Source organism: Globicephala melas, chromosome 18 (assembly GCF_963455315.2).
Source record: "Globicephala melas chromosome 18, mGloMel1.2, whole genome shotgun sequence".
NCBI classification, from domain to species: Eukaryota; Metazoa; Chordata; class Mammalia; order Artiodactyla; family Delphinidae; genus Globicephala; species Globicephala melas.
The window spans coordinates 17,995,959-18,008,784 of record NC_083331.1 but is presented as its reverse complement, the minus strand read 5'-3'; the positions used below and the strand labels follow the sequence as shown (position 1 = coordinate 18,008,784).

The window sequence follows — 12,826 nt, the reverse complement described above, 5'->3', positions numbered from 1 at the left end:
ACTAAGCTAGGATAAGGGATTGCTAGGAACGAGCTAATTCAAGCTCAGAGGAAATAAAATATGTTTTATTTATCAAAAAAGAATTATAACAAGACCTTGCTTTCCAACTGAAAACATGTGTCCCATGATGTGTGGAACAGTATTTAAGCAATGAAATACATTTCCAATGGTCATTATTGCGCCGCCTTCTTTTTTTAAAGAAATATTTACACTCATCTCTCTTAAACAAATAAAATCAGAAAAGTCAAATTTGAAGAGATTATGGACTGTCAGGGAATGTTATAAAAATAATCTGACCTCAGTGACTGAAGAATGAAGGTCATCAGACGGCCCGGCACTGACCAGAGCTGCTGCAAGAAGGTCCTGCAGGCCCTGCAGCATCTGCCTCAGGATCTGACGCTGGACACGGAAAGACACAGCCAAGAAGGATGAAACCGCACCAGGTGATTCTTCAGATGCTACATCTACAAGGGCACTGATCCTGGAGAGGGATCTTTCCCTCTCTGGGTGGAGAAATATCTGGTTGAAGAACACAGTACCCAATGTTGTAAAAAGTGAAGATTCCTATGGAAGCCATAACTCATGATTTGGAAACAGAATTATGAAAAAAATACAGATTAACAATTGTACCTTTAATGTCTTGTAAATAGCGCTTAAAATTCCGTTTTATACACTTGATGTCTGAAAACAAACCATGGCCTTTTTAAAAAAACACAAATTAATCCTTAACCATCCTAGTATGCAAGAGAGTATTTGAGACCAACATTTTTATAAGTTTTCTACCTTTTCACTGAGGAATTTGATGTGAAATTAGAACGACAGCTTATTAGAAAATAAAGTGGAAAAAATTTTTAGTCCTTTGAGGATTTTTTTCATGCATTTAATCATTTGCGCTTCCAACGGCAACATTCCCTTATTTATAAAGGCCTGTGCAACCCTCTGGACCCATGGTTTTGCACACGCTAGGCATCTCAATGCAATGATTCCTACTCTAAAACACACTTTCACCACAAAACTTTTTTCCCATAATGAGAAGTATGAATGAAATATTCCAGACATTCACTAACCCGACAGAAGTCTGTGGGAAACAGCAGTGACTTTTGCTAGAGCTGTGGTTCTTACCCATCTGTTCCAAGTTCTCAAGTAAGCAGGTCCTACCCTGTGGGTGCTCTACGCCCATGACTCTTGTTAGTCCATCCTGTTTGGACTTAGTTGGTCCCATGCTAACCTGGTCAGAGTGGAGGAGTGTGTGTGTCTGTGTGTGTACCATGAGTTGGTCATGCTGAGGAGATCCATTGGGGTGGAATGTGGGGCAGTAAGCAGAAAGGTGGGCATCAATTCCCTAGGAAGTTAGGAATGAATGATTACAGTTAAAAGATATAGGCAGGGAACAGAATACGTAATGACTGAAAACATGGATCTTATTTTCTTGGTACCTTGAGAAATTTGTTTGTTCAAGTACAGATGGGCAAAACAGTTTTGTGCGTCTTGCCCCCATGCCCAGTTCTCTAAGAATTTAATCCTCTTCGAGAACTCAGTGACGCCCATTCTTTGGGCTCCTACTACTTGGTGGCTCGTGGTGACTCAGGGCTCAGGTCTGCAAGCCCACAGCCTTGTTGCCCTTCATCAAGAAAGGGTTAAAATTGCTTCTATGAATGTCTAAAACAATGGCTCTGATTTCACATAAATAATCACAGACTCGATTAAGATGAATATATTATTCTAAATTAATTTTTTTCTTTCAGACATTTATATTCCATCTACCCTGAACAATGAATTGAGAAAAAAATAGCCACCTCCAAAGCCTTCCCAAGAATGACTACTTTTTGAAATGACACTTTTTGTACAAACTGAACAAATGAGACAGTGACGGTGGCAGGAAACTGGGTGAGACTTCAAGGCGCCGTTTTCTTCAAGTCTCGAATCTGTTTAATCAAGTAGTTCTTCTCATCGGTGAACTGCTCATCGTCCGTCCTTTCTTTTTGGAAGCTGCTCAGAAACTCGATGAGTTTGGGTTGGTTTTTTAGTAGAATCTCCACAATAGGCTGTGCTTTGTGAGGACTGGCCACAAACACCTGAAACATGAGAAACAAATACCTAGGACAAGGAATGCACATCAGGGAAAACACGGATCCCACCTGTGTCTCATTTGTTACATGTGTTAGTAAAATACAGAAAGCCCCAGATTATACTTCCTTATTGAGGAAAATGAGTCATTCCCCATTCATATCCATTTTCTACAGAGAATATACAAATATATTCAATATATTTAAATTATATATGTAATCATATATTTAAAATTACCATTATAACTAAATATGTGATTATAAAATTAAATAAATACATATAATTCTATATAATGAAATAGATAATATATAAATATAAAACCATATATATATAAATATTCAATATATATAATATATTGAATATACTTAATATATTCATCTGGCTCAAAATTCAAAAAGGACAAATGTGAAAAGTCCCCCTCTCACCTCCTCTCCCTGGAGGTCACCAATGTTATTATTTTCTTATGTATGTGGAGCTTTAAAATTTATAACTGCCTAGGTCCCACCTCCCAGAGACTCCAGTTCAGTAGATCTAGAGGGGAGGTCTGTCTCTCTGTATTTTTATAAAGTTCCACAAAGATTCTTATGTGTACTCCTAGTTGAAACCATGATCCTGGGCTAATAACTCAGCTGTACTATAAAAGACAGTGACAACTGTAATAACAGGACACAATAACTCAAAACTATAATGCTGGGACTTCCCTGGTGGTCCAGTGGTTAAGACTCTGTGCTTTCACTGCAGGGGGCGTGGGTTCCATCCCTGGTTGGGGAACTAAGATCCCACATGCTGTGAGGTGTGGCCAAAAAAAAAAAAAGAAAGAAAGAAAGAAAAAACCAAGCATATTAAAAAAAAGAAAAACTATAATGCTGACTGGTACAGTATTTTGCAAAGGACACACTTCCTAGTTAGATGCTATATATATAATGACATGACCAGAATATCCATAAAACTGTTGACTGCTATATAGCTCTCTGGTTTCATGTTCTGGGCTCCCCACTCCTCAGAAGGGCTGAGTGCTTCACCACCAGCCCCTCTGCACACTGCCCCCTCTGCACACCGCCTCCTCTTCCTGAACCTCCAACAGTGCACAACTCTACTCCGAACACACTGTGGCCAGTGATCGGTTATGGAGACAGTGGGAGCTACAAGGTTGAACCCTCAAGGTTCCTCCAATCCAGCAAGCATGAGGAAGGAAAAACTACACCAGGATGTAAAGGACCTATGAGAGGGAAATGAAAAGCTGTGGAGGTTCAAAGGAGGTGGAGATAACATTAGATTTCTGAGTTTGGAATAGGAAGGGCTCATGGTGTAGGTGAAATGAGAGTTCATGAATCAGATTTTCTCTTTTTTTTTTAATATCAGTTTGGTAGTTTGTGCATTTCTAGGGATTTGTCCATTTCATCTAGGTTATCTAATTTATTGATGTACAGTTATTTGTAGTATTCTCTTATAATCTTTTTTATTTCTACAAGGAGGTTGAATCAGTAACCAAAAACCTCTCAACAAAAGCCCAGAACCAGATGATTTCACTGGTAAATTCTACAAACTTTTAAAGAAAAATTAACACCAATCCATTTCAAGTTCATCCAAAAAATAAAAGACAAGGGAATACTTCCTAACTCATTCTATGAAGTCAGCATTACCCTGATACCAAAGCCAGACAAAGCTATCACAAGAAAACTACAGATCACTGTCCTTTATGAATAAAGATGCAAAAATCCTCAACAAAATACAAGCAAACGAAGTCCAGAATAATATTAAAAGGATTACCTGCCATGACTAAATGGGACTTACTCCAGAAATACAAGCATGACTCAACATAATAAAATCAATCGATGTAATACACCACATGTACTAGACTGAACTGCATCCTCTAAAAAGATGAATGTTCAAGTCCTAACCCTTGGTACCTGTGAACATGACCTTATTTGGAAATAGGATGTAATCAAATTAAGATCAGTTCATACTGAGTTAGCTTGGGCCTGAATCCAATTACTAGTATCTTTAGAGGAAGAGGGAATTTTGGACACAGAAACACACAGAGATACACAGAGGAAAATGCCATGTGAAGATGGACACAGAGATTGGAGTTACGCATCTATAAGGCAAGGAATGCCAAGGATTGCTGGCAACCACCAGAAGCTAGGAGAGAGGCATAGATTTTCCCTGAAAGCTCCAAGAGGAACGAACCCTGTTGACACCTTGATCTTGGACTTCTAGTTGCCAGAACTCTGAGACAGTGACTTTCTGTAGTTTTAGGACACTTAGTCTTTGGTACTTTGTTATAGCAGCTCTAGGAAACTAAGATGACATATTAGTACATTGAAAGAAAACCATATGATCATTTCAGAAAAAGTATTTGACAAAATCCAACACCTTTTCATAATAATAATAATAATAATAATAAACACTCAACATGGGACAACTAGATATCCACATGCAAAAAAATAAAGTTGGACCCTTACCTTGCACCATAAACAAAAATTAACTCAAAATTGATCAAAAAACTAAATATAAGAGCTAATAGGGCTTCCCTGGTGGCGCAGTGGTTGAGAGTCCGCCTGCCGATGCAGGGAACATGGGTTCGTGCCCTGGTCGGGAAGACCCCATGTGCCGCGGAGCGGCTGGGCCCGTGAGCCATGGCCGCTGAGCCTGCACATCCGGAGCCTGTGCTCTGCAACGGGAGAGGCCACAACAGTGAGAGGCCTGCATACCGCAAAAAAAAAAAAAAAGAGCTAATAAAACTTTTAGAGGAAAATATAGGGGTACATCCTCATGACCTTGTATTTGGCAATGGTTTCTTAGCTACAACATCAAAAGCATGAGCAACAACAAAAAAAATGGATAAACTGAACTTCATCAAAATTTAAAAATTGTGTGTATCACAGGACACTATCAAGAGCGTGAAAAGACAATATACAGAATGTAAGAAAATATTTGCAAATCATATATATGATCAGCATCTAGTATCCAGAATATATAAAGAACTCATACAACACAACAACAAAAAGACAAACAACCTTTTTTAAAAAGGGGCAAAGGGGGACTTCCTTGGTGGTCCAGTGGGTAAGTCTCCGCGCTCCCAATGCAGGGGGCCTGGGTTCGATCCCTGGTTGGGGAACTAGATCCCGCATGCATGCTGCAACTAAGAGTTTGCATGCCACAACTAAGAAGTTCACAGGCTGCAACTAAAGATCCTGCATGCCACAACGAAGATCCCGTGTGCTGCAACTAAGACCTGGCACAGCCAAAACAAACAAATAAATATTAAAAAATAAAATAAAAAGGGGCAAAGGACCTGACATTTCTCCAAAGAAGATATAGAAATGGCTAATAAGCATGTGAAAAAATCCTCAACATCATTAGATCATTAGGGAAACACAAATCAAAACCACAATGAGACTAGGCCAGCTACAATTAAAAAAAAAACAAAAACTAACAATAACAAGTGAGGAATGGAGAAATTGGAACCCTGTACACTGCTGGTGGGAATGTAAAATGGAGCAGCCGCTATGGAAAACAGTTTGGTAGTACCTCAGTAAGTTACACACTGGATTACCATAAGACTGAGCAATTCTGTTCCTAGGTATATACCAAAAGAATTGAAAACATTTGTTCAAACAAAAACTTGTACATGAATATTCATAGCAGCACTATTCACAATAGCCAGAAGTCCATCAGCTGATGAATGGATAAGCAAATTGTGATATATCCTTAAAATGGAATATTATTCAGCCATAAAAATGAATGAAGTACTACTGATCATGCTACAACATGGATGAACTTTAAAAACATTATGCTAATAGAAGAAACTGGACACAAAAGGCCACACATTATATCATTTCATTTATATCACATATCCAGAACAGGTGAATCCATAAAGACTGAAAGCAGGTTAGTGATTGCCAGGGGCTGTGGGTAAGAGAAAACGAGGGGTAGTTGCTGAATGGGTATAGGGTTTCCTTTTGGGGGGATGAAAATGTTCTGGAACTAGAGAGTAGTAACAGTTGTATAACACTGTAAATACAAAATGCCACTGAACTGTACACTTTAAAATGGTCAAAATGGTGAATTTTTATGTTATGTGAACTTTACTACCATAAATTAAAATTGTTACTTATTAAAAAAAAGTACCCCAGACTCGTTTACATTGTTACACAAAATGCCTGATGTTTACAGAACACCTAATATATTAGGAAATCACATACTGGAGCCAAACGTGTGGCTCCTCTGGCTACCATTAGTTTACAAGTGAGCTGCTGGGAAGTTTTAGCTAGGAACTGTCTGGCATTTGTGGTAACGACAGCAATAACTCATAACAGTCTTTATTCCCAAAAAAATTTTTTAGAAGATTAAATATATAGAACAAACTAAGCTTCTCTGTTTGAATCCAAAATAAATGTGAAACATAGTGGAATTTGCAGACAAGGCATCACTGGATCAACTCTACTGAATCCATACACTGTACAACAGACCTAAAAAAATGTTCAATTTGTTTTCAAGTTTAAATTTTTTCCTTATTTTTATTTTTTTATGGCTTCTGAACTCTGCTGCCTCTAAAGGTAGTTGCTGATTAGAGGTGACTAATGCTCTAATGTACAATTCCTTTGGGGCATCCGGGACACTGAAATCAAAGCTTGAGATGAACCTTTCATGAGGACAACCATTCTTGTTCTGTATACTTTTTCAGGTGAATTGTCAAGCTGGCCTTTGGATTTTGGAATAAGCTAGGGTGGAGCTTCTTGTTTTCATGGAAATGGCTATTGTGGCCAACTGCTAGGATCTGAGCAACAGAGCAGTACACTCAGACCCATTTTCGGCAATGGCCATGCCTGAGTTCCAGCAGCTCTGAGAGGTGAGCCAAAAGGCACTGGCCATCCCCACCCTCTAGGTTCGAAAGACAGTGGCAACAGCGTCCTTTGCTATTAAGGATGTTAACAGGGAAAGGAAAGAAAGATCAGCTCATAGCTGATCCCTAAATTCACGTTGGCCATATCTCTGGAAGAGGCAGGATCACAGAGACAAAGGTCTCCTGAACCTAGTATCTTAGAATTAGACTTTTGATTTTAATTTAACATTTTGCAAGTGAGGAAGCAGATCCAGATGGATTTGCCCAAAGTCACTGGTGGCAACCGAGCCACAACAAAGACCCAGGTCTCTTGACTTCCATGACTTCCATTTAGTCCTTTCCCATCACACCATCCTGTTCGCCAATAGCAGAGAAAACATGAAATGGCAACTCATTCAAGTCCTTGAACTTTTCAAGCAAGCTAATGAAAATTGGCCACTAATAATCTGGCAAAGACATTTTTAGTCATGTGTTCCACATTTTCTGTACTTTAGGAAAGGTACCTGGGGAAAAAGACTATTAATAAAGAACTGTGAGAAAACTCTAGGACTCAGCTGTTACTTTTTCTAAATAACAAAATATTTTTGGCAAGTAAACAATTCAGTTTGCCCTTCAGTGCAACGAACATAGTTAGGGTCCAGAGTAAGTCCAGTTTATACACATACAAGTAAACAAGTGGTCAACTATTTTTAAATGCACCTATTCTGTCCAATAATGAGATGATCCAAATTCTGATCTCAGGGGATGGAAGTAGGTTATTTCTATTTTGCCACCCACTGAATACTTCCATAATACTGCATTTTGGAACCAAGTTATATGAAGCATGTTCTCATCTAGGATGATATATTAAAATTCTGTGGGAGCTGGAAAGATAAGACACACAGCCTTCTATAATTTCCTCAGTCAAAAGGCAAGGGTCTTAAGAGGGCCTATCATTTTATACTCTGCAGGCATTTTCCTGTCCTACAAGAGCCTATTTTTGTCTCATCCAATTTGTGTTTATTCTTTATTAAATAATTCTAACACAGAGAAGAGCACAGCAATAACATATGAGATTTCAAGTTCCCACCATAGAGCTCTATCATTTTTGCCAAACTTGCCTTCAGAATTTTAATAAAATAAAACATTACAGATATAATTAAAGGCTATTAGACATTTCTTCATGATATCATTCTCTTTCCTACTCCTCCCCTGAAGTGACTGCTATCCTGAATTTGGTATTTATCATTCCCATGCAGGTTTTTAGACTATAACTGCATATGTCTGAATCCATACATAGCGTTGTTTTGCATGTTTTTAAACTTTAAATAAATAACATCCTTTTAACATTTGCTTATCCCACTCAGTGTTTCTGATACTTATCTACACTGATCCATATAACTCTATTAAGTTTAACCCATTACTATATGCTATTGTATGAATACAGCACAATTTATTTTCCCAGTCTCCTGTAGATACCCATTTTTTTCCCCATTTTACAACATGCGAAACAATGTTGCAATAAACATTTTGGTACAGGATTCCTTATGCATGTGAGCAAGATTGTCCCTAGGAAATTGCCAGAAAATGAGATTTCAGGACTGAAGAGTATGGACACTTTCAGTACTTTATTTTGCTAAATTGCTCTCCCAAGTGCTTGTACCAATTTACAGTGTATGACCTACTGCCCTCCAACCTTACCAAAATTTGATGTTGTCAGACTTAAACATTTTTGTCAGTATGAAAAATGTAAAGTGATATCTCGTTGATATTTTAATGGCCATTTCCACAATTACTACTAAGATGAGCATCTTCACCTATTTGTTGACCAATCAGGTTTCCTCATCTGTAAATTACCAACTTGTATGCTTTGCCTATTTTTCTATTGAATTGTTTGTCTTTTTCTAAATGATATGTCAGTTACATGTGTCACATTCTGTCCTGTTTTTCACTTTGTTTATGATGCCTTTTCAAAAAGAAGTTAAATTTTAATGTAGTCAAACTTATTTTCTATTATGTTTTGTGATTTTTAATTCTTTTTAAAAATTCTTCCTTCCCCAACATCATAAAAAGTCTCCTATTTTCTCTTTTAAAAGTTAAAAAATTTTGCTTGTCAAGTGTAGATCTTTACCAGAATTTATTTCTGAATATAGTGGAGAGTAGGGTTTTCTATATGAATAATCTATTACCCTAGAACCATTTATTAACAGTAACCCTTTCTTCACTGATTTACAATCCCTCCACTATGAAATATCAAATTTCATATTTGCACAGGCTTATTTCTAGGCTTTTTACTCTGTTTTGTTGTTCTATTTATCTATCTCTATGCCAGTACAATATTGTCTCCATTTACTATAAATCCATAATAAGTCTTAATATATGGTAGGATGGATTTCCCTACCTTGTTTTCCTTGAAAATTGCCATAGATAATCCCAGGCCATCGTTCTACCTTACAAATTTTAGAGTCAGCTTGTCAAGTTCCAGGAAAAGTTCTGCTGGGATTTTGATTGTAATTAAATGGAATTCATAAATTAATTTGGAATTTGAACTGCTCTAGTGGTCTTTTGGACAATAAAGATGTGGTGGCTGAAAGATGGACTAAAATTGTTTTTTACCTCTCAAAGCAACAATTACATACCTTATAAACTGCCATGTCTCCCATTTATAGACTTATAAATTCAATCACTGAATATACATTATAAAGGCCAAAAAAAAAAAAAAAGCCTGGAACTCTCTGAATCCTTAATTCTACTCTAGATACCTATCCTAAGAAAATAATCCTAAATATGGAAAAAATTAGCTGAATACATAAAATGCTCATTGTAGCTACAAATTGAAAATAACCTAAATATAAACGACACAGGAATATTTAAGTAAACTAGAGTAAGTATACCCAATGAAAAACTATAATGCCAATAAAACTACTGGCTCTTTTTAAACACTATATATAACAACAGTGAATTAATGTTCACTTACGGTATAGCATTGAGTGATAAAATTAGTGTATCAATTGTGTGTACAATGTAAATACAGCTGCAGAAAAAACCTTCAAATATGTGCACAGGAAAATAAAATTTACTAAAATCTTTAAAATAGTTAAGTCAGGGGTATGGGATTATAGATTAGATTTCTTCCACCTACCCTACTTTAAACAAATCTATTGTTTAAAGTTTCTAGGAGATGATTTTATTACTCTTACATCAAAGAAAAGATATTAGAAAGAAAAAGCAGGTGTTATATGGACTACTTTTCTTTCAAAACGAATTAAAATATTTCTAAGCAAGTAACAAAGCAAGTAGTACTCAGTGTTTCTTTAGGTTTCACTTAAAGTTCAAAGAAACACTTCAGGCAGAAGCAAAGCATTCAAATTCTGACACAGGTTTTCGGCTTCAACTCAATCACTGATTATTTTAGTAACTTTTGGGAAACAGTATTCCCCTATTTTCTCAGCGAAAAAAATGAAAATATGTCGAGATATGGATTAGTTAGCAAATCTTTTAGAAACAAATGGGCATTCATTAAAATAACTCTAAAATTTCACCTAAGTCATGCAAAACAGAAAGACTGCCTATTTAATTTTCTCTCAAGTATAAAGGAGGGTACACAGTAGGGAGTTTGCCATTTGCGACTGGAAAACAAATGCCCACATTATTTCTGCAGCTTGCACTTTACCTTAAAGACATGAAAGGCTTCAAACTGGATGTTGGGACTTTTATCCCGGAGGAGGTTCATCATCAGTTTGAGGTTCTCTGGCTTGCTGATGTACTTTGTCATGATGGCAAAGTTGTGCCGGTCCAGGATCAGTTCACCTAGCAGCTACAAAAAACACAGAATCAAATTAGAATCTGTCCGAGAGTCATCTTATTCAAAATATATCCCACTTCTTCACACCGGAAAACAAAATATAAATGTGAGTTATGAATGTTGATATGAAAAAAATTCAGAGTCCTTAAGTACATCTTAAAGCATAGGCATGGAAGCTGTTGTTATTATTAAGTTATTTTTAAACTTTTCATACAGTTTTGCTAAAGTCAGTGCTTAATGCATTTCTGAATCTTTTTTTTTAAGCCAGTCATTGCTACTGCTTAAAAAAGCTTTCTCTGCTGCCCTCATCAAGAGCTAGCCAGAAATAAATTTATTATTTTCATCCCTTACTTTAATGTGCTTCCCAGTAATGTACTGCTCCTTAGGCGTTGAGGTAGGATAAGAATAAAAAAATTGACTTAACAATTATACCTTCCTTATCTGAATAAATATACTCTAGTAGCTTGCTGGAAAAACAGGTTATATTAAGTGACTCTTACCTTCTCCCTAAATTTTATTACAAAACCTGATATAGAGCCAGAAAAAAACTCTGACCCTGAATTCATATGAAATTTAATATGTGCAGCAAGTTTTTATAAAAAAGTAAAGCAAAACATTTTCTGGTGACAAATTATTAACTCCTAAAATGCGGCATTACTCCATGTTATGAACTGGATGTTTATGTCCCTCTAAATCTATATGTTGAAATCCTAATCCCCAATGCGATGGTATTAGGAGGTGGGGCCTTTGGAAGGGGACTAGGACATGAGGGTGGAGCCATCATGAGTGGGGTTGGTGCTCTTATAAAAGAGATCCCGGAATGCTGCTGGCACCTTGATCTCAGACTTGCCAGCACCCGGAACTGTGAGAAATAAATGTTTGTTGTTTAAGCCACCCAGTCTATGGTATTTTTGTTATAGCAGCCCAAACAGGCTAATACACTTCAAAACAAAATAAAAATACCAAGAGTGAGAATAGTTGAAGACCCCCTAGCAGCATATGGCTGAACTTTTATTCTCACTGTAGTGGTAGCAATTCCTAAAGCTTCAGCAACCAGGTGGGTGAAATGTACCCTTAACATAATTTTATATATGATATACTTAATGATGACCAGTGTTGGATGTTAGATGGTCACCAGTTAGTCTCAAACATATGCAATAGCAATTGTGTAAATTTGTAGTCTTCATCTTTCTTAATCTCTCCTCAGCATCTAAAGCTAACTGGATACTCTCCTGGAAACTTTCTTTGTTCCTGGTTTCAAGGCCACCGCTTTCTTCTCTTTTCTTACCGCTTGAAGCGAGTTCCTATGCTGCCTGTTACTGATTCCCCTTCCCTTTAGGCTCTATACATGCAGGGATTTTCCAAGCTGTAGTTTACCTCTTTAACTCCCAACAATCTCATCTATGCCCGTGGCTTCAACTATGACATCCAGGAAGATGTCTCCCAAATCTATTATACATCTCTGTTTTAATTTCCTTCCTAAACTCTATACCCACATTTTTAACTCCCTGACCCCCACCCCAAGCCCTGGTTGAACACTTAGCTGGCCTATCACACTCAACATCTCTACAACCAATTCCCTTTCTTCTCCTTGTTAATGACATCATGATCTGCTAGTACCCTGGGGAAGAGAGTTGAAATCTTTCTCAGCTCTTTTCCTTCCTTTACTCCTCATACCAAATCTATATCTAAGATCTGCCAATCTTCTGTTTTTAAATGTCTTGAACATCCTTCGTTCCATTTTTACTCACTCAGACCCTCCTACCTTCCATCTGGACTACTGCAACAGCACACACAATGGTCTCTTTTTCAGTCTTCACCCAATCCAACCCATTCTGCACATTATGTCAAATGAATCTTCCTGATGATCAGCCTTATTCATGTTACTAATGCCACTTATAACATGAATGAATAAACAAACAAGTATCTAGATTCCTTTGAACTGGGGATAAAAATTGAAGTCCTTAGTCGGGCATTCAAAACCCACTGTGACTGGAGTCATTTCTGCTGCATCCTTTCCTCTGCCCCCTCACTTATTCTTTCTCATTCTTCTGCTTCTGTGGCTTCACTACCCTTGCTCCAAATTTTTCCCAGCTTTACTGAGGTATAATTGACAAAACTGTGTA

The 12,826-nt window shown here is 37.2% G+C and overlaps 1 protein-coding gene across 4 annotated transcripts in view; it reads right to left on the bottom strand.

Moving 5' to 3' along the window:
* Positions 1-611: 611 nt before the first annotated feature.
* Positions 612-12,826, bottom strand: part of CAB39L (calcium binding protein 39 like) — a 100,447-nt gene continuing 88,232 nt past the window's right edge. For all 4 annotated transcript variants that reach the window (XM_030882319.2, XM_030882323.2, XM_030882320.2 and 1 more), the window contains 2 exons: positions 10,569-10,712; positions 612-2,075 (listed from right to left, as the gene is read on the bottom strand). In XM_030882319.2, the coding sequence (XP_030738179.1) occupies positions 1,896-2,075; positions 10,569-10,712 (324 nt within the window). In that variant the 3' untranslated portion in view covers positions 612-1,895. The remainder of the gene's footprint in view (positions 2,076-10,568; positions 10,713-12,826) is intronic.